Here is a 22,249-nt window from a genome sequence, read left to right as displayed (position 1 = left end):
TGCTGACTGGCTCTGCACCTGTAATCTCAGGTAGGACTTAGAAGTGAAAGGTAAGGTGGTAAAAGAGAGGATTTGTATCAGGACACTGGCCAGTACCCCTGCCATCCCCCAGAAACTAAGCCTGTGAAGCAATTAAAAATCCAGATCTTAGAGGGAGCTCCAAGGAAAACTAAATCCAAAAGGCCTCATCTGGGAGGTGAGGACAGTAAAGTCTCCTTCCATGCCTCCTCACTCACAAAACATGATATTTTCTCTGTCCAGAATAGACAAATCTATATATAAAGAAAGTAGATTTGTGGTTGTCTAGGACTGGAGGTAAGGTATGGGGTAAAGAGGGTGATAACTAAAGACTGCAGAGTTTCTTTTTGGAGTGATGAAAATGTTCTCAAATTGACTGTGGTGATGATTACACAACTCAATATACCAAAATCCATTGATTTGTATGTTTTCAGCAGATGATTTCTATGGTATATGAATCAAATCTAAACAAAGCTTTTTAAAAATATATTTTTTCTCATATTTAATGAATATACAACTATCAGATGGAAATGCTGCTTAACATTGTATCATATATTTACTTCATTATTGTTTACCAACCTCAGCTAGAATGTAAGCTTGATGTGGATGGAACTTTGCCTGTTTTATTCACCACTGATACCCCTGAGTCCAAAACAGAGCCTGGCATATAATAGGTGCTCAAAAAAGATTCTTTGAATGAATAAATGAATGAGCATTTTGACCAAATCATCTGAAGCAAATCCTCTTCTTGTGCTAATGGAAAAAGCATCCTTCCTCCTTTCAAAAGTCTGTGGGCGGGACACCGTGTTCCATAAAAGTAGCTTGGAGCAAGCTGCCACAAGTAACCTATGATATTGGCATCCATGCAGAAACTTAATTCCCAGCAGATTTGGGATCCAAACATCACACTGGCAGGCTCCTCTTCCATTTGACACTGTCCATTTTAAACTAGCTGAGTCAGCACTAATTAGCGCTTCCTAATCTAATTTTCATGAAATTGGATAAGCAGACACAGAAGTTCACAGAGTAGAACAAATTGCTGAAAACCAGAGTGAAATACCTCTTCTGGCTTCTTAGCCTCATAAGGTGTAAGGAGGGCTTCTAGCAGGAATTGGAAAGCAGGTAGCAGTTCATGGCCACCTTGTATACAGACTTACTGTCTTATCAGAGGCTTAAGCAATGGGAGGTCACATAATAACAGGCCCTGTTAGGCTGGTGTGGAGCCAGAACCCAGTGAATGAATTATGGCACCCCTTCCAGTTATATGTGTTCTGATGCCTGTTCAGGAACACACGGTCTTTCATTCAGCCTTGAGATATGAGTAGGAATGGATTCATCCATCTGATGGGTGACGGCATGAAGGCAAAAGGTGTTAGATGACTCATTTATGAACCCAGATTTAGTGAAAGGGTCCTTGTAGCAAACTTGCTAAGCCCATGAATATTAAAATCAGACCCAAGTTTCCATGTTAATTTTGCCACTATTCTCTGGCCTTAGACTGGTAAGTTAATGTCTCCAAGCCCCAGTTTCCTCATCTGCAAATTTAGCAGCATCTACAAATTAGCTAGATAACGCATATAGAGCATTTATCACAGAGCTGGCAAAAAAAAAAAAAATATGTTCTTGATAAATGTTAGCTTAAAAAAAAAAACTATCCAGGCTCTTTCTGTCATATGTTTTGTGAAAAACTTCAATGTACCATGTTTTCCTAATAAATAACCATCTTGGCCGGGCATGGTGGCTCACACCTGTAATCCCAGCACTTTGGAAGGCTAAGGCAGGAGGATCACTTGAGGTCAGGAGTTTGAGACCAGACTGGGTAACATACCAAGACCCTGTCTCTACAAAAAATAAAAATAAAAAATTATCCAGGCATGGTGGTGCACACTTGTACTCCCCAGCTACTCAGGAGGCTGAGGTGGGGAATCATTTGAGTCCAGGAGTTTGAAGGTACAGAGACAGATGATCACACCACTGCACTGGGCAACAGAGCCAGACACTGTCTCAAATAAATGAATAAATAAATAACGATCAGCTGGGTGCAGTGACTCACGCCTGTAATCCCAGCACTTTGGGAGGCCAAGGCAGGCGAATCACCTGAGGTCAGGAGTTCGAGACCAGCCTGGCCAACATAGTGAAACCCTGCCTCTACTAAAAACACAAAAATTAGCCAGGCATGGTGGTACATGCCTGTAATCCCAGCTACTCGGGAGGCTGAGGCAGAAGAATTGCTTGAAATCGGGAGGCGGAGGTTGCCATGAGCCGAGATCATGCCACTGCACTCCAGCCTGGGCAACAGAGCGAAACTCCATCTCATAAATAAATAAATAAATAAATAACAATCATCAGCCTTCACATTCCTTTCCCAGTCCCTCCTGAATGAACCTCAGCTTAGACGGTAAGGTCTGTATTAAATCCAGAATGCATGACATCTATTCACTCGGGGCAGCTTTGTTGAGCACCTACTATATGCCAGGTCGTGGGCTAGGTGCTGACTGTAATTTTAGAAATAAAAGGCTCTACGCCTACATTCAAGGGGCTTGTAATATTGGATAATGGAAGATGAAGGTACAAACACAAAAGGGAGTAAGAAAATGTCAAGTAATATAATTTCCTGATACTTTGACCTGCTCTCATACCTCCTCCATTACAAATTCTCTAGTCTATTCCATCCTCAACCCTTCCCCCATGGCTCCAGAAAAGCTCACGTTAGTCTAATTTTGCAAACATAAGTCTTCGTAGTTGAGGAGTGCTGGGGTGCATTTATTCAATTTCCCAACTATATAATATTTGCTCAGTGCCTACTACGTGTGTGGCACTTTATACTGAGTTCAAAATGGTAACATAACAAATAAGGTCCCATCTCTTGAGGTGCTTAGAAACTGGATAGATGAGCGCTAATATAATAAGCTTGTAAATAAATATAAAATTGCAACTAGGAAGTAGTGAATGAGAGAATATAATGCTATAAGAATGTATAATAAGGGCACAGGAACTTGTCAGGGAGGTGAGAGAAATCTTCATGAGAAATAGAGGCTGAATCTGAGCTTTGATACATGGTGAAGGCTTAAACAGCATGCAGGGAAGGGAAGAGCTTCTAGAGTGTAGACAGTCACATGAGCCCTACTGTGGGAAGAGCCCTGTGCACCTGAGGGGCAGAGGAGACACAGCAGCTGGACCACAGGGATGGGAAATAGTGGAAGATGATGTTACAGTAGACAGTGGTGGACTTGGAGGCCTTGTTAGGATTCTTAGCCACAAAACAATCGGCTACCAGAAAAGATCTGACTGGTGTTGAGGGGTGCTGGGAGGGGACAAGATAATCCTATAGGTGTCTTAAAGTGTGAATGAGCTAAGGAGGCTGGGGGGACAAAAGCAGATTGAGCACTAAGAGAGAGTGGTTGGTGTGGAAGCTGGAGAGAAGGGCAGATCATGCACTACCCTGCAGGCCAGAGTTAGGAGCTTGAACTGAAGTCTATGTTTAGTGAAAAGACTGAACTGTGCTGTGCAGCAGATAGATGGAAGTGAGCAACCCTCCATAGAAATCAGCTACCGTGATTGACCAAATGGGACTTGACCACGATGGGAGAGGAGGAAAGAAGAGATACAGTGGGAATGGAAAGAAATGGTAAGATTCAAGAGCTGCTTAAAACACTGCAGGATTTCCAGACAACCTGCTTGCACCATAGATGTCTCCAGGAATAGACATATGCAGGGCAGTGAGAAACCAGGCAAGTTAAGTTACCTTCCTAGTATTCAGGAGCTGTCCTTGGAAGAGGTTGACCTGGAAAGGGGCCCTTAGGCAGAGATGGCTGCTCTGGCCTCAACATGATACCCTATGAGGCACGGTTCTTTTTCCAAGGAATCAAGTCACATGGCTGCTCTCAACAGAATTCTTTAGAGAGAAAGTCTTGCTGTTTGTTATTCCATTGAAGAATCTTGGGCTGAGCTTTGTAGTTGTAGAGTCATCAATAAAATCAGGCAAGAATTCCAAAGGCACCAAGCATGAGCCTGCATTCCTTCAGGTTAGTGAAGATTTCCCTGTTGTAACCACTTCTTCAGTAAGCCTTGGAGATGTTTTTTGAATGAGCCACAATTCTCAAAGGATATGCAAAGAGTTCCTGTGGGGTAAGAGTCTATTTTCAATTTCAAATAGTCCCCAAGTACCTTCTGCTTTTCAGCACAAGAAAATATGCCTCTAAGAAACAAAATGTCGGAAAATGCTGTTATTTCTGCTGAAATTAAAGTCTTACATTCATTTCCTTTCTAGAGAAAGGCAGATTAGTTTTCCTTCCTGAGAAAGGTGTTCCTCTAAATGTGGGATTCTCAACTGAAGACAATTCCTCCCCTCCTCAACTACCCACGGGACACTTGGCAATGTCTGGAGACATATTTGATTGTCATGGCTTGGGAGTACTATGGTAATCTAGTGAATAGAAGCCAGGGATGCTGTCAACATCCTATAATTCACAGGACAACCCCTCCCACACACACAAAGAATCATAAGGACAAATGGGATAGTAGTGCTGAAGTTAAGAAATTTTGCTCTAAACCTCATCTACATCTGCCTTTATTATGGCTCTTGGTATGTTGAATATAGAAATAATGTTATTCATATCCTTCAGGTAATCTCAGATGAAAGAATGAATGGGTGGATGGATGGATGGATGGACAGGTGGATGGATGAATAAGTAATTCAGAATTAGCCAAATGAATAAATAAGTAGATAAATAACGGCATTAGTTAATAAATTAAATAAGAGCTAACATGTACTTAGCATTTACAACCTTTGTGTACCATGTTAAGGCCTTCACTTGGGATTGTGTTTCAAGTCTTGCTCAATGGTCACATTTTCAATGAGATATTCCATGATGCTGTCATTAATACCATCAGCTTTTCTGTCTCCCTCCATAGTGTTATTTTTGCATATCATGGGCAGGTATTTTTGCCTGTTGCATTTACTTCAGTGCCTTCAGCACCAAGGACAGTGCTGGACACATAGGGAACCCTACCCTCGAATATTTGTTACATTAATAACATGCCTTAATATTTTCAGTGAACCAACGAGAAGGGTACTTTTTTTTGTTTGTGCGTAACAAAATGAAGAAATTGAAGCCCAGAAACATAATGTAATTTGTCCAAGGACATGCAGCTCTTGAGTGGCAGAGCCAGGATTTCTTCTGACCCTAAAGAACACTCTTAACTGTCAAGTAATATTGCCTCTTTTAAGAATGAATGAGTGCAGGTCAGTTGCCTTGAAGACTTTACTTGACTACAGTTGAAGTTCTAAACACAACACAACTGGTCCATAGCCTCTCTCTCCAACTCTCAATTCCTTTTCTTCCCCAGGTGAAGCAATGCTTGAACAAGGATTGTTGAGCTTTGGCAAGGAAGAAAAGTCATGCATCCACTAGGCTGGCTCTCTTAGAGGCAGGCTGGACTCAGAGGAATGTGCTAAAGGAGTGATGGACTCCAGTTTCTTTGTTTCAGCTTACAAACTTCCATTGGTTGCTAAGAGACTGTACAAAAGGAGGCCCATTAGAAGCCCTCAGAACCCACATGCAGTTACATAATACCAGGCCCTTTCTTTATACAAATGCAAATACTGCAAGTGCAAGCCCTGCCTGCAATCTGTGCTGCATGTGATAAGGGGATTTCTGTTTGGGTCCCAAGAAATCCCGTCTCATGGGGGATGAGCTGGAGGAACCAAATGGTCTGGGAGGGTTCTTCCTTCAGTGCCATTTCCAAAGGACTTAAATATTAATTAACATGCAATCCAATCCCCACTCCACAATAATCAGATTTTACACAATCAGGACCCCCACTAATTATTTCAGTGATCCTGTGGTATTATTCCCAACACTGCATTTCTGGCATTTCCAGTCCATAAGAAGGGAGACCACTTATTTTATGGACCCGACTGCTGGGAAAATATGACGTCTTCTATGCAGGTTGAGTAAGTGCCTCTCACTGCTGGAACTATTTCCTTGTTTGTGGTTATCAAACCTAATTCAAACAAGGGGCTCACTAAAGGGAAGTAAGCAACTTTAGAGAAGCCCTGTTTGCTCCACAAGCCAACTTTGGTTGGAATCTCCCGATTTGGAAAAGAACATGATTCCTGATCAGCACAGACAGACAGGTTTTACGACTCACCATTCAAAATGACAAAAGAGGTGTAGCAAGGAAAACTAATCCATAGCTACCTAACCCACAATAATCAAAGGACCTGACATTCAACACATTTTATTCCACAGATATTTATAGAATCCCTACTACGTGCTAAACATATTCAAGAAGATGAAGATTTAATGGTGAACCAGAGAGACAATATCCTCCTCCCCCTGAAGTTTACATTAAGCCAAGAGATGACAAGTATGTAAACGAGATAGGAGGTTAGCAGGACTGGTTTCACAAGATACAGGTCACAAGGACCCCGCTGATACAACAGAATGCACTACAGAAGCTGGCCAAAACCCACCGAAACCAAGATGGTGATGAAAGAAAGAAATGTGATGAAAGTGACCTCTGGTCATCCTCACTGCTTATTATACAGTAATTAAAATACATTAGCATACCAAAGAAAACTCCCGCCAGTGCCATGACAGTTTTCAAATGCCATGGCAACATCTGGAGGTTACCCTATATGGTCTGAAAGGGGGAGGAACCCTCAATTCCAGGTATTTCCTGCTTTTTCAGAGGCGTTCTAACCAGAGTGACTCCATCTCGAACAGGGGCTAGGTAAAATGAGAATGAGACCTGCTGGGCTGCATTCCCACGAAGTTAAGCATTCTTAGTCACAGGATGAGATAGGAGGTCAGCAGGACTGGTATCACAAGATACAGGTCATAAAGACCCTGCTGATAACAGGATATGGTAAAGAAGCCAGCCAAAACTTGCCAAATCCAAGATGGCGACAAAAGTGACCTCTGGTCATCCCCACTGCTTGTTATACGTGCATTAGAATGTATTAACATGCTAAAAGACACTCCCATCAGCGCTATGACAGCTTACAAACGCCATGACAATGTCTAGAAGTTATCCTACGTAGTCTAAAAAGGGGAGGAACCCTCAGTTCCAGGAATTCCCTGCTCCTTTCCCACAAAACTCATGAATAATCCACCCTTTGTTTAGCATATAATCAAGAAATAACCATAAATATACTCAGTTGAGCAACCCATATCACTGCTCTGCCTGTGGAGTAGCCATCCTTTTGTTTCTTTACTTTCTTAATAAACTTGCTTTCACTTTACTGTCTACTGGCTCTTGAATTCCTTCCTGTGTGAAGCCAAGAGCCCACGTGGTCTTCTGGGCTGAACCCCAATTTTGGGGTTTGCCCTGTGACATAAATAAAAATATCAGCTAATGACAAGGGCTATGGAGATAATAAAGCATGGTATTATAGAGAGTGTGTGAATAATAAACAGGAAGGGTGACCACATCTCAATTCATCCAGGACTATACTGCTTTAAATTCACCATCCTGGCTGAATTGGAGTAAAAGTCCCTTTTACCCTTTATAAGTGCTCTAGGTTGAACAATAAATTATATGGTCACCTTATAAATGACCATAGCATAATGCCTGTCACTCTATAGCTACGTGAGACCATAGGTTAGTGGGCAGAGAAGACCTGAGGAGGTAACAATTCTGCCAAGGCAGAATATGACAATAAACCAGCTATAGGAGGATCCAAAGGAAAGTCATCCTAGGCTGAAAGAACTTGTAAATGAAAAATAAAATTCTAAGCCCCCCAGCCCATCTGAACAGATCTCTCCTCTTGGCCAAGGGCAATCCAAAGCTAACTTGAAAAACCAGTTCAGGCCATGATGGAAAGGCTAGTTGGAACTCAGGAAAAGCTGACCAACATTAACATCAACACAGACCTTATGTCTAATAAGAAATATTTACAATCTATTCTCCCAGAAGCCTGCTACCTGGAAGCTTCATCTGCATGATGCAGCTTTGGTCTCCACAACCCATTATTGTACCCCAGACATTCCTTTATATTGATTCCAGGTCTTCAGATAACTCTTTCAACCAACTGCCAATCAGAAAATCTTTAAGTCTATCTATGACTGGGAAACCTCTGCTTCAAGTTGTCCCACCTTTCCAGATCGAACAAATGTGCATCTTACATGTATTGATTGATGTCTCATGTCTCCCTAAAATCTATGAACGCAAACTGTATCCTGACTACCTTGGGCACGTGTCATCAAGACCTCATGAGGCTGTGTCACAGTGTGTCCTTAACCTTGGCGAAATAAACTTTCTAAATTGATTGAGACCTGTCTCAGATACTTCTGGGTTCACAAACCCAAGTGCAAAGTCTGGAGGGAGAAATGAGTCTCTTACAGAGGAGCTGTGTAGCAGGAACATGATGAGGAAAAGGAAAAGCACAAGATGAGATTGTAGATATGGGCAGGGATCTGATCACATGAAACCATGAAAATGTGGGTACAGAGTCTAAATATAATTCTAAGAGGCATGGGGACTCATTGATAGTTTTAAAGAAAGAAGTGATGAAAGTTCAATTTTAAAAAGATGACTATTGCAGCACTATTCACAATAGCAAAGACTAGGAACCCAAATGCCCATCAATGATAGACTAGATAAAAAAAACAAATGTGACAGATATACACCATGGAATACTATGCAGCCATAAAAAGGAATTAGTTCATGTCCTTTGCATGGACATGGATGAAGCTGGAAACTGTCATTCTCAGCAAACTAACACAGGAACAGAAAACCAAATACCGCATGTTCTCACTCATAAGTGGGAGTTGAACAATGAAAACACATGGACACAGGGAGGGGAACATCACATGCTGGGGCCTATTGGGAGCTGGAGGGCAAGGCGAGGGAGAGCATTAGGACAAATACCTAATGCATATGGGACTTAAAACTTAGATGATGGGTTGATAGGTGTAGCAAACCACCATGGCACATATATACCTATGTAACAAATCTGTACATTCTGCACATGCATCCCAGAACTTAAAGGGAAAAAAAAAAAAATTAAGATGACTCAGCTGCAATGAAGAAAATAGATTTTAAAAAGCCATGAGTCAAAATAGAAAGATCGATTAGGATGTTATTGGCACAGCCAAGATAATGGAAGGTGGAGGAGGAAAGTGGGTGTTGGTGGTGGCAGAGATTAGGAAACAGAAATGGACTCAGACTTTTTTGAGATAGAGCTCACTGCACTTACCAATGAGTTAGATGCATAGAGCATGAGCAAAAGAAAAGAATCCTAAGATTTGGCTGGAGCAACTTTTGGACTGGGATGCTTGGAGCCCAAGAGTTGAGTGGAGATGAGATTTCCTGCACAGATTTAACATGAAGCCAGACTGAAGGCTTGTTATTAGCCAGACACGGCAACAAGCACTGTACACCTGAATCTTATTTAATCCTCACAATTCTCCTAAGGGTAAATACTATTACCGCCTCTATTTTACAGGTAAAGGAAAAGGTCAGTTTAATTTTCACACAAATGATCAAATCTTAACTTTTGCATGAGTGATTAAGTTGTGGTTCAAGGATGAGTGGCAGGATTTGTGTAACATCATATCCTAGAGGAAATAGAGCAGAATGTCATGAGGAACAAAAGGAACCTCATTTCACTGAGATCTAAGATTTTTGCTTTGAAATGACTGATTGCCTTTAATAAACATTTAAATGGTTAGAAGTAATCATGGGAACCCTTGCAAGACAGTATTTTGGAGAAAGTTGAGGAGAGAGGAATAGTCCTTAACTATGCCTTCCTTTAAGACTCTAAAGAACAGGAAACTTAGTCCAAAGTCTCAAAAAAGGAACTGAAAGAAACTTAGAAGATAATATAATTCAGGAAAATGGCTTGGAATGAAGGATTCTGCCTCTCCCAGGCTGGGGCTGGAATCACAGGACTGAATACAGATCTTTTTTTCCAAGAACCTTAAATTCTAACTTGGCCAAATGTTTTCCCTGTGAAATTCCAAGTCCTACGAAAATCCCCCGAACTCTGAAGCAGACAGAACATTGATGTGGGAAAAGACTTCTATGAACCCATTGCATGAAATAAAGCCCGTTTGCCACCGGCAAGATCTGATGTCCTGGAGTGTCTGCTTTGCCCAGATGGGACTGCCTGTTGCAAATCCAATTGCCAATCTCACCTTTGGAATGGCTGGCTTTAATCCAAATGCATCGTGACCAGTTCAGTCTTTCATGACAGCACCATCACTTCTCCCAGGGGCTATGTTTTCCCTCACCATCTGGCAGGAAATTATTTTATTAGCTGAAATATAATGAAGGTTGGGCTTAGGGAGAAGAGCAGAGTGTCCACTGTGGTCTCAGGAAACAAGGGGAGGCTGAACACTTACTCTGAGACAAATCCTATTAGCAATAACATGGATCCGTGGAAAGATTCTGTTCAACAACTCTGAAGACAGACAGAAATGTGACAGGAGAAACATGCCGAATCTGTCAGGTTCGATGATATAAAAAAAATTTTTTTAAAAAAGGATTATTTTTCAATTTTCTAGATGTGGGATCAGTGCCACCATTCTCATTTACTTTTAGCCTCAATGAGAGACGGTGGGGGGGTGCGTGGGAGAGAGAAAAGCCAAGAGTTTGCCAAAGACTGCACAAAGCAGTGGATGGTTTTCTCTTTGGTTGCTTTATTATTATTTTTAAAATACAGCAGTGGTCTCAGCAGGGAAGATGCTGTCTCTCAGGAGGAATATTTTAGGAATGTATGAGATTGCTTTTTGTTGCCAAAATGGTAGGAGGGGGTCACTACAGACATTTAGAGGTTCAGGCCCATGTGGTAGAGAGGCCAATCTCAGCCCATGCAGAACTGTCCCATATCCTGGTTAACTTTCAAACGCCATTCTGGACACTCAGGTAGATGACAAACCTACTTACACACTCAATTTTTCCCATAAACACAAAGTTATTTTTCACGGTCTTAATTTACAATGAAACTTCCAGGTCTGGGATTCAATCGTAAATTTCACTTTGTTATTCGGAACCTGACCAGCTGTTGTGCACCAATTCAGAAAACAGCACCACTGCTGGCAATGCCACATATGGTACTATAGTTATCAATGAAACACACCTGCATCAGTGGGCTTCTGTGGCTCTCCCATTCATGGTGATTCCCAACATAGGTACAAGCATCTACCTACCTCAGTATGTCTTCCATATTCATGGCCAAGTATTTGCATATTAAAATACTTATTATTTTATATAAATTACTTGCCTTCCACTCTCCTTTATAATACCATTAGAACATTAAATGTTTATGAAATTATATGTGTATGTCAGTTATATAATCTATGAATTTTATTTCAGGATACTAAACAGATGCCACTGTATCTGTATCAAGGTATCATATGCACCACATAAATATTTTGAATTATGTATCCTCGATTATTTATTATTTATTTTTGATATGGAGTCTCACTCTGTCACCCATGCTGGAGTGCAGTGGCACGATCTCAGCTCACTGCAACCTCCGCCCTCCGAGTTCAAGCGATTCTCCTGCCTCAGCCTCCCAAGTCATTGGGATTACAGGCGCCTGCCACTGTGCCTGGCTAATTTTTTTGTATTTTTAGTAGAGACGGGGTTTCACCATGTTGGCCAGGCTGGTCTTGAACTCCTGACCTCGTGATCCAACAGCCTCAGCCTCCCGAAATGCTGGGATTACAGGCATAAGCCTGCGCCCAGCCACAATTATTTAAAATAAAACATTTAATAAATATCAAAAGAAAAAGAAGGCATTGTGCCTGAAAGTGTTGAAAATCATAAAAATATCATGAAACATTAATAAAGGACATTTTTGAAGAAAAAAAATCACCCTAATAACCTATTTTCAGCTTTTCAATGTTCCTTCCCAGTATTCTCCCCCACATATGCCCACTTTTGAATAGTCACAATTTTAGTTCACATTGTCATATTAACCATTCACATCCATCCTTTGAAGAAACCCATTTTACAGATGGGAAAACCAAGGCTAAGAGAAGTTACACATCGTCAGAGTTTGTGAGTAGCTGAGCCAGGTTCTCACTCTAACTTTGATTTCAAAGTGGGCTGCTCCCCAACCAAAGCTCTTGTTCACAATCACTAGCTTTTGCTGGTATATCAATGACCCTTGGACAATAATAACAAGAATCAACAGTTTTGGAGAAAGAGAAGATGGAGAAGGATACGGTGAAGAGACAGAGGAGAAGTAGAAAAAAGAGAAGAGGGAGAGGAAAGAGGTGGGTAATGGGAGGGTGGAGAAGGGAAAGGGGGAAGGGAAGAGAAAGAGAAGAAAGGGAATGATGGAGAGGAAGGAGATGAGTAAGGAAAATAGAGGGGAGGAGATAGAGGGAGAGGAGGGAGAGGAGGGAGGAGGGAGAGGAGGGAGAGGAGGGAGAGGAGGGAGAAGAGGGAGAGGAGGGAGAGGAGGGAGAGGAGGGAGAAGTGGCAAGTTGGGTTAGGAAGGGAAGGGAAGGACCCAAGACGTGGAATCTAGTTCTGGCACTATTTTAGTGACCATAAACAAGTCCCTTCTCTCTGTGGCTGCTTTTCCATTTGGGGGATTGAAAAATCTAAGTGTCTGCCCAACCAATTGCACAAGGTTGTAGTAAGGCCAACCAGTGCAAAAGATAGGAGAAGCATTCTAGAAAAGTTCAAAGGCCTAATACAGAAACAGAAATGGGCATGTTGTACAGATATCTTCTAGCTGGAGCCTTCAGCCCTTGGAGCTCATGTGTGTGTGTCCAATGTGTACCTTCTCTCCTGTCCCTACCCACACAGAGGTCATTTCAGAGGAAGTGACTGAAATCCACGTGTCACCAAGCAATGCGTAGGCTAGCATTTCTCCCCAGTTCACTTTCACTGCTGTGCTATGAGACAGCCCTGGCCAGATGAGGGAGATGTATGAAGCATTTGTCATTGAGGTCCATTGAATTTTATTAGCAATTTTCTCCTTTGTTAGCAATTTCACATTGCATATTAGCATTTGTTTTCATATCATATTAGCATTCATCACAAAAGGCTAATCCCATTAGCACTTTTCACATTGTATTAGAGAAAACAAATAATCGCATGGTGCCAAATAATCGCATGTGCGTCATTGCAACAAGGATGGCCTTTTCATCTGCTGCTTTTCTGTTTATTCCAGATCTGCCCCACCCCTCTCAGCAGAGTTGCCTACAAATCGGGGAAAACTCACATCTTCCGACTCTATGAACCATCTGAGCTATTCCAGAACTGGAACTTGCCCTTCCAAAAATTCCCATTCGTTAATGTAGTCAATATTTATGGAGCATATACCTGTACTAGCTGTTTCACTAAACGCAAGGGACACATATCAAACAAGACTGTGAAAAATGGGCAAATAATGTTTTCTGCACGTTTCAGGAATATATAAATTTCAAGAGAATGTTTAAATAAACTTTTTTAGAGCACTTCATAGTTGTTCAGTTGTAAACAGCATTGATGTGCCAATTTCAATGCTTTTTTTCTATGATGATCTGTTCGTTATAGCAGGTTAAAAAAGGGTTTTGTTTGTTTTTTGTTTTTTGAGACGGAGTCTCACTCTGTTTCCCAGACAGGAGTGCAATGGCGTGATCTTGGCTCACTGCAACCTCCACCTCCCAGGTTCAAGCGATTCCTCTGTCTCAGCCTCCCAAGTAGCTGGGACCACAGGCATGCGCCATCACACCCGACCAATTTTTGTACTTTTAGTAGAGATAGGGTTTCACCATATTGGCCTGGCTGGTCTCGAACTTTTCTAACCTCAAGTGATCCACCCATCTTGGCCAGACATTGCACCTGGCTTAAACATTTCTTAATAGTTACTGCACTAGGTCGGGTGCAGTGGCTCACGCCTGTAATCCCAACACTTGGGGAGGCTGAGGCAGGGGGATCACGAGGCCAGCAGACCGAGACCATCCTGGCTAATACGGTGAAACCCCGCCTCTACTAAAAATGCAAAAAATTAGCCGGGTGGGCGGCGGGCACCTGTAGTCCCAGCTACTTGGGAGGCTGAGGCAGGAGAATGGCGTGAACCCGGGAGGCGGAGCTTGCAGTGAGCCGAGATCAGGCCACTGCACTCCAAATTGGGCGACAGAGCAAGACTCTGTCTCAAAAAAAAAAAAAAAAAAAAAAAATACTACACTAGAACACTAGGGCAACATTCTGTTAACTTAGTTAGAAAGTCTGGTTGGACCTAAAAGAAATAATACTGCATTTTCAATATATTTCATAATTCAAAATTATGAAATAATTTCATAATTTAACACAAGTGAGGTGTTTTCAAGATTTTGAGGTTTACAAACATAGATCTTCAGGGCACGCAAAGAAATTGTTATTAACTTTAAAAATGTATATTTTTCAGATGATTCTCAAAGTAAAACCGACTACCTCTCATCTAATTAATCTCACAGATTACTTATTAGGTTCAGATACTGGGATTGTCAGCATTTGTGTTAAGTGCCTCATTTTCCAAAGTAACAACTTTTGGAAACTTGATCTTTAGTCCTAGGTACCATCTGCAAGTCCCCACAGCTAGGCAGATGATGCGTGAAGATGGGGGAAAAGATTTTGTAAACTGTAAAGCACTCTGCAAACGTGTAAGGCTGTGATTCTGAAGCAAGCTGAAAAATCCTGCTCAGGGAAAGCATGAAAATGGAGAAGAGATCTTAAATATTTTAGTGTCAAGGAAATCTTCAGTTGTCTGGTGAAGCCTAGGGATCTCATCTCAGAGAAAGTAGGTTTTTACTACGCATAAAGTAAAATGCATCGTAACTCAGAAAAAAACTAATTATATTGAACTACAGTTATCACAATATTTTTTTAAGTTGTGATAAACTAATATATGAGATTCTTCTAAAAATTTATCATTAAAAATATCTTAAAAAATTTATCACGGAAAATATCCAACATAAACAGAATAAACAGAATAGTATAATGAACCCACGTACCCATTTCCCACCTTCCACAATCATCAATATCCTGCCACTCTTTAAGGTGCTGAAATCTCCAATATATGCAAAATTTACATTTACAATACAAATTTGCCCTAGTGTTCTAGTGCAGTAACTGTTAAGAAACCTTTAGAAGATCTGCTATAACGAACAGATTTTGATGGGAAAAAAGCATTGAAATTGGCATATCAATATTGTTGATGATTGAACTATAAAGTGCTCTAAAAAAAGTGTTTAAACATGGCCTTGCAATGTATTTATATATTCCTGAAACTTGCAGAAAACACCAATTGCCCTTTTCTCATTGTCTTCAATGTAGGAAAAATTTCCATGCGAGTCCACAGTTCTGAACTGAACAATTTTGACAAATGGATATGGTTCTGTAACTCACACTTCTAAAGAAATGGGAAATCTTTCACTTGCCCCAGAAGGCTGCTTGTTTCCTTTCTTGCCAAGTGTGCTCCCTCATTAATTTACTAAATAACAAGAACTAATGGTGTGTCTGAAATTAGTGTGAATTTGAAGAAGTGATGAGCATTAATACTATTTTGAGATGTTTCTAGCCACTGTAAAGCAGTATCGACTTTTTGTTACCTGTTGATAACAAAATCACAGGTAAATGCTACCACCACTGGTGTTTGTTGCTTAAATTTATCACATGTGCCAGGGACTGTAGTTTGCACTTTGCATATATTTAACTCTGGAAATTACTGATAACTATGTGCACCAATCCCCATTTTTAAAAAATGTGAAACTGGGGTCAAATTAAGTAATAAGCCCCAGCTCATTGAGCTCATGGGCAGTGCTGCTATTAGGATAGAAATCTAAGAAAGAATTTAGAACACCTGGACTCTGATTTGGACTCGGTTACTAGCTATGTGATCACAGTGAGATTTTTTTTTAATACTTTAAGTTCTAGGGTACATGTGCACAACGTGCAGGTTTGTTACATATGTATGTATGTGCCATGTTGGTGTGCTGCACCCATTAACTCGTCATTTACATTAGGTATATCTCCTACTGCTATCCCTCCCCCCACCCCTCCCCACAATAGGACCCAGTGTGTGATGCTCCTCTTCCTGTGTCCAAGTGATCTCATTGTTCAATTCCCACCTATGAATGAGAACATGCAGTATTTGGTTTTATGTTCTTGTGATGGTTTGCTGAGAATGATGGTTTCCAGCTGCATCCATGTCCCTACAAAGGACACGAACTCATCCTTTTTTATGGCTGCATAGTATTCCATGGTGTATATGTGCCACATTTTCTTAATCCAGTCTGTCACTGACAGACATTTGGGTTGATTCCAAGTCTTTGCTATTGTGAATAGTACCGCAATAAACATACATTTTATGTGCATGTGTCTTTATAGCAGCATGACTTATAATCCTTTGGGTATATCCCCAGTAATGGGATGGCTGGGTCAAATGGTATTTCTAGTTCTAGATCCTTGAGATTCTTCTCTCAGTGTCTGCATTTTTGACTACCAAAATAGGATTCATAACACCCCCCTTCTAGAGTCATGATGATGATCCTGATGCTCACTACAGAGTCTGGTAATTTAGAATTCAACAGAAATTGTCTCTCACTCCTAGCCAGATTAAGACTGGAGCCTCACATTTCTCCAAGCTTCCATAGAGGGACAGGAAGAAGCGACCTGTGTCTTTCCTCATCACATGTGGCTCCAACTTCCTGGTTTCACAGACACTGCTGGAATGGGGGCTGGGGACTGCGAGAGATTTATTGGAAACTTTAATCAAAGCCTGTTGCCCAAGAAGTAGCCAAAGAAGAGGGCGTAAGTGTAGCTTATTTCCTGTAACTTTCTTTTCCTACAACTCCACTGTAGTTTGGGGCAAGGTTTTCAATGGGATAGGTTGAGAGTTAACCCTATGACCTAGAATTGTTGGTGGCAAGGTCTGAAAGTCTTGGTGTTTAACAAGTACCTCAGGTGACTTTGATGCACAGGCATCCTTTGTGAAATATTTAGAATGGTTTTGGCATGTGTTAGAATTTCTCGTGGCCTTCTCAATGTCTGGCACAGGGCTTTAGGGTTCCCGGTAAGTTGTTTTGAGATGGGATGTTGTGTTCACTGATGTAGCCCCAGTGCAGCACCTGGGACATAGCATGTACTCAATAATAATTATTTTGCTTCAATCGAATGACTGTCCTCTTTGAAGAACTTTATAAAGAGATCACTCATTATTTAAACACAGACAAAGGTAAAGAGAAGCTTGGTTCATAGAAATCATGAAGTTGATGATGACAATAGACAGTTACTAGAGTTGTTTTGGGGGCCCCAATTCCTTACCTCTCTTTGTATTCACACCTTTGCTATAAAAATTTGCAATTACTTCAACAAAAGGGAGGGTATGCTTTCCCACTTCTTGACTTTGGGCTCAACCTTGTCACTTGCTTTGGCCAATGGGATATTAGCAGATATAACATGGGATAGATTTGAAATGCACTTACGTAGTTGGGCATACCCTCTAGTGACTAACATCAGCGTTAGAAGCACTTCCCCTTCAGCCTGAGTCCCAGAATAAACACAGAGTCATCCTATCCTGGAGCAAAGTAGATGCTTATTCACTGCATGCCACTAAGATTCTGTGGGTGTTTGTTATGCAGCAACAGTTGACCAACCCATGATGGTGATGGCAATGACTTTAATAAATGTATCCACCTCCATTTATACAGAGTAAGTTTTTATACGGAGGAGACACAAACTACAAGGGTCCTGGGTTGTGAGGTCTGACTCGGCTTAAATCCAGGCTCTGCAACTTACGGTGAGATTAGGACTCGTCATCCCAGTGTCCTCATCTCTAAAATAAGAATGGTGTTTATCTTACAATGTAGTGATGAAGAATACATGAGAGAATGCCTATTGAGTAAGCACTCAACAAAACCAGAATGGCTAGCAAGAGAAGAAAAGGGGAGGGGAGGGGAGGGGAAAGGGGATGAGAGCAGGGAAGAGAAGGGGAGGGGAAGAGAAGGGGAGAGAGAGGGAGGGGGGAGAGAGAAGGGAGGGGAGAGAGGGGGGAGGGGAAGGGGAGGGGGGGAGGGGAGGGGAGGGGAGAGAGGGGAGAGGGGGAGGGGAAGGAAGGGAGAGGGGAGGGGAGGGAGGGGGAGGAGAGGGGAGGGGAAGAGAGGGAGGGGAGGGGAGGGGAGGGGAAGGGAAGAGGGGAGGGGAGGAGAGGAGGGGAAGGGAGAGAGGGGAGGGGAGGGGAGGGAAGGGAAGAGGGGAGGAGGGAGGGGAGGGGGGAAGGGAAGAGAGGGAGAGGGGAGGGGAAGGGAGAGGGGAGGGAGAGGGGAGGGGGGAGGGGAGGGGAGGGAGGAGAGGGAGGAGGGGGAGGGGGGAGAGGGGAAGGGAAGAGAGGGGAGGGGAGAGGGAAAGAGGGGGAGGGGAAGAGGGGGAGGGGAAGAGCGGGGAGAGGGGAAGAGCGGGGAGGGAAGGAAGAGCGGGGGAAGAGCGGGGGAGGGGAGGAGGGGAAGAGCGGGGAGGGGGAGGGGGGGGAAGAGCGGGGGGAGGGGAGAGGGGAGGGGAAGAGGGAAGAGCGGGGGGGGAGGAGGGGGAAGAGGGGGAGGGGAGGAGGGGAAGAGCGGGGAGGGAAAGAGGGGAATAGGGAAGAGCGGGGGGGAGAGGGGAGGAGCGGGAAAGAGGGGGAGGGGAAGGAGAGGGGGGAAAGAGCGGGGAGGGGGGAGGAGGGGAGGGGGGAGGGGAGGGGAGGGAGAGGGGAGGAGGGGAGGGGGGGGGAGGGGGGAAGAGCGGGGAGGGGAGAGGGGAAGAGACAGAGGGGGAGGGGAAGAGGGGGAGGGGAGGAGGGGAAGAGCGGGGAGGGGAGGGGGGAAGAGCGGGGAGGGGAGGGGGGAGGGGAGGAGGGGAAGAGCGGGGAGGGAGGGGGGAAGAGCAGGGAGGGGGGGGGGAGAGGGGAGGGGAGGGGGAGGGGGAGGGGGGGAAGAGGGGAGGGGGGGGGAAGAGCGGGGAGGGGAAGGGCGGGGAGGGGAGGGGAGGAGGGGGGGGGAGGGGAGGGGGAGGAGGGGAGGGGAGGGGGAAGGGGAGGGGAAGGGGGGGGGGGAGAGGGGGAGGAGAGGAGGGGGGGAGAAGAGGAGGGGGGGGAGAGGGGGAGGGGAGGGGGAGGGGAGAGAGAGGGAGGGGAGGAGGGGAGAGGGGAGAGGAGAGGAGGAGGGAAGAGAGGGAGGGGGGGAGAGAGAGAGGAGGAGAGGGGAGAGAGAGAGGAGAGGAGAGGGGAGAGAGAGGAGAGGGAGAGGGGAGAGAGGGGAGGGGGAGAGGGGAGAGGGAGGAGAGGGGAGGGGAGAGGGGGAGAGAGGGAGAGGAGGGGAGAGAGAGGGGAGAGGGAGGAGGGGAGGGGAGGGGGGGGGAGGGGGGAGGGGAGGGAGGGAGGAGGGGGGGGGGTAGGGGAGAGGGGAGACGAGGGGGGGGGAGGGGGAGACGAGGGGGGAGGGGAGAGGGGGGAGGGGAGGGGAGGGGGGAGGGGAGAGGGGAGGGGGAGACAGAGGGGGAGAGGGGACAGGGGGGGGAGGGAGGGGAGACGGAGGAGGGGAGGGGAGAGGGGAGGAGGGGGAGAGGGGGGAGAGGGAGGGGGGAGGGGGGAGGGGGGGGAGATGGACGGGAGGGGAGGGGAGACGGGGGGGGGAGACGGGGGAGGGGAGGGGGGGGGGGAGGGGGGAGGGGAGGGGGGGGGGGGAGGGGGGGGGGGGGAAGGGGGGAGGGGAGGGGGGAAGGGAGACAGGGGAGAGGGGAGGGGGGGGAGGGGAGGACGGGGAGGGGGGAGGGGGAGAGGAGGGGAGGGGGAGGGGGGAGAGGGGGGAGGGGGAGGGGGAGGGGGGGGGGAGGGGCGGGGAGAGGGTGAGGGGAGGGGGAGAGAGGAGGGAGGAGGGGGGGGGGAGGGGAGGGGAGAGGAGGAGGGGGGGGGAGGGGAGGGGAGAGGGAGAGAGGAGGGGGGAGGGGGGGGAGGAGGGGAGGGGGGGGGGGAGGGGAGGGGGGGAGGGGAGGAGGGGGGGAGGGGGGAGGGCGAGGGGGGAGGGGGGGGGGGAGGGGGGAGGGGGGGAGAGGAGAGGGGGGGGGGGGAGGGGAGGGGGGAGGGGGGGGAGGGAGGGGGGGGGGGGGGGAGGGGGAGGGGGGGGGGGGAGGGGGAGGGGGAGGGGGAGGGGAGAGCAGAGAGACGCGAGGAGGGGAGGGGAGAGGAGGGAGGGGAGGGGGGAGGGGAGAGAGGGCGAGAGGGGGGAGGGGAGAGAGGCGAGGCGGGGAGGGGAGAGAGAGGCGAGGCGGGGCCTAGAGAGAGAGGCGAGGCGGGGAGGGGAGAGAGAGGCGAGGGGCCAGGGAGGGGAGAGAGAGGCGAGGAGGGGAGGGAGAGAGAGAGGCGCATCTTCAGAGAGAGAGAGGCGGCGAGGAGGGGGGGGAGGAGAGGCGAGGAGGGGGGGAGAGGGGACCCCCCCGGGGGCGGGGGAGGAGGAGAGGCCGAGGGGAGAAAAGAAAACATTTTTATGCAAACAGAAAGTTCACCTGCAATTGAGGGCAAAAGTTCACAGCTCACACTTCACCTCCTCTCAGCTCTGTTCACCCAGCCTAGACTCTAAGAAGAATACCATGTCTTTCTCCCTGCCCTCCCAGGAATAGGAGTCCCAGCTTCCGTACTCGCTTCCTTTTAAACCTGTTGCCACAGGAATAGAGCTTCCGTAATCGCAGTACTGGCAAAAGACCGGCAGAAAGAATAAAGAGGGGAGAAATTCACCCTCCCGTATTCTCGCTGGGAAATTACCCTTAGCCTTTGATATATTAAAATTGAAGAGCTGTAAATGCCAGTTGTCATGGCGACGTTTTGCATGCCGTCCTGCGATTGGTGGCGTAAGTTCACTTTCCTTTGGGTGTTGCAGCCTAATTAACTGTTATTTTTGTCAGTGTGGAGGAACAGCCCACACTTGGGGTTTTTGGCGGTGATTGCAGCCCCTACAGACTCAGTTAATTTTCACAGACTACAAAGAGAGAAATGGCTAGGCCCCAATCAAATTTACAGTCTCGGAAAAGTTGCCAATGTTTAAGTAAGAGTCAAAGAAAATTAAGTTAGAGTACTCCTCAACTTCTCTTTGGCAATTTCAGGGTCTCTAGAAATCGCAAAACTTATTGGGGTTGGACTGGGGATAAAATAAGCAGTAGGGCAGGGCAGGGCACGGTGGCTCTCGCCTGTAATCCCAGCACTTGGGCGGCCGAGGTGGGCAGATCACAAGGTCAGAAGTTTGAGATCAGCCTGACCAACATGGTGAAACCCTGTCTCTACTAAAAATACTAAAATTAGCCAGGCATGGTGGTGAGTGCCTATAGTCCCAGGTATTCAGGAGGCTGAGGCAAGAGAATCGCTTGAACCTGGGAGGTGGAGGTTGCAGTGAGCCGAGATACGCCACTGCATTCCAGCCTGGGCGATAGAGTCAGACTCTGTACCAAAACAAATAAATAAAATAAAATAAGCAGTGTTTAACTCAAACCCAGACTCCATCCTTTGTTCCTGGTTCCAGCTACCTCTGCCTCTCCCACCAGACATGTGAGCACTTGTGAGTCTGTCCTCACTGGAATGTTTAGCGTTGCACTGCCATCTCCTAGATGTGGGTACTGCACACTAACAGTATTCAAGCAAGGCTAGCAGGGACATGTGAAGGCCATTTATTTGATCGAGTTCTCTATCTCCGCACCCAAAGATGACATAATTATGCCAGCCCACTTGGTAGATCCAGCCAATTCCCTAAAGACCTCCAGGAAAGGAATTCCATGTTGCCACAAGCCTGAAAACCAACAAGCTATCTTTCTGCAATTCAAACCAATTTGCTTGCAATTTTGATCCTTAGATGGTCTGAAGTTAACCTTGTATTATAATATGAATTGTTCAACTCAAATTCTTTCTCAATTTTTTGTAACTATCTGTCACGTGTTTTTGAGAACTGAAGGATTCCTTCTCTCTAGGAAGGAGAGAAGCAGATTTTGGTTTGCTAATTATTTGGGTTTCATTTTTATGACTAAGCTAAGCCCTTCCTGAGGGACTGGTAGTGAGTTGGTGTGTGTGCGCGCGTGCACACGTGTGCATGTGCTTGCGTGTGCGTGCATGTGTGTGCGTGTACGTATGTGCACGTGTGCGTGCATGCATGCGTGCGCGTGTGTGCATTGCGTGTTGAGGGCTCAAGAACATAGAGGATATGGTAGAAATTTGAAGTTAATTTAAAGAGAGGGGAAAAGTAGAAAAAACACTGGATGAAGACCCTAGATGCTTTGAACCTAA

The 22,249-nt window shown here is 45.4% G+C and overlaps 1 protein-coding gene across 1 annotated transcript; it reads right to left on the bottom strand.

Annotated features, from left to right (window-relative positions):
- Positions 1–19,402: 19,402 nt before the first annotated feature.
- On the bottom strand, positions 19,403–20,127 carry LOC126944960 (uncharacterized; the record flags this gene model as incomplete). The annotated part of the gene is given in 4 exon segments (XM_050774858.1): positions 19,403–19,429; positions 19,431–19,532; positions 19,535–19,827; positions 19,860–20,127. Coding segments are annotated over 4 exon segments (690 nt in total), but the record flags the coding sequence as incomplete, so codon positions are not given.
- Between the last annotated feature and the right edge of the window lie 2,122 nt (positions 20,128–22,249).

The sequence above is a fragment of the Macaca thibetana genome, chromosome 20, assembly GCF_024542745.1.
Source record: "Macaca thibetana thibetana isolate TM-01 chromosome 20, ASM2454274v1, whole genome shotgun sequence".
Lineage (NCBI taxonomy): Eukaryota > Metazoa > Chordata > Mammalia > Primates > Cercopithecidae > Macaca > Macaca thibetana.
This window is presented reverse-complemented; position numbering and strand designations above follow the sequence as displayed.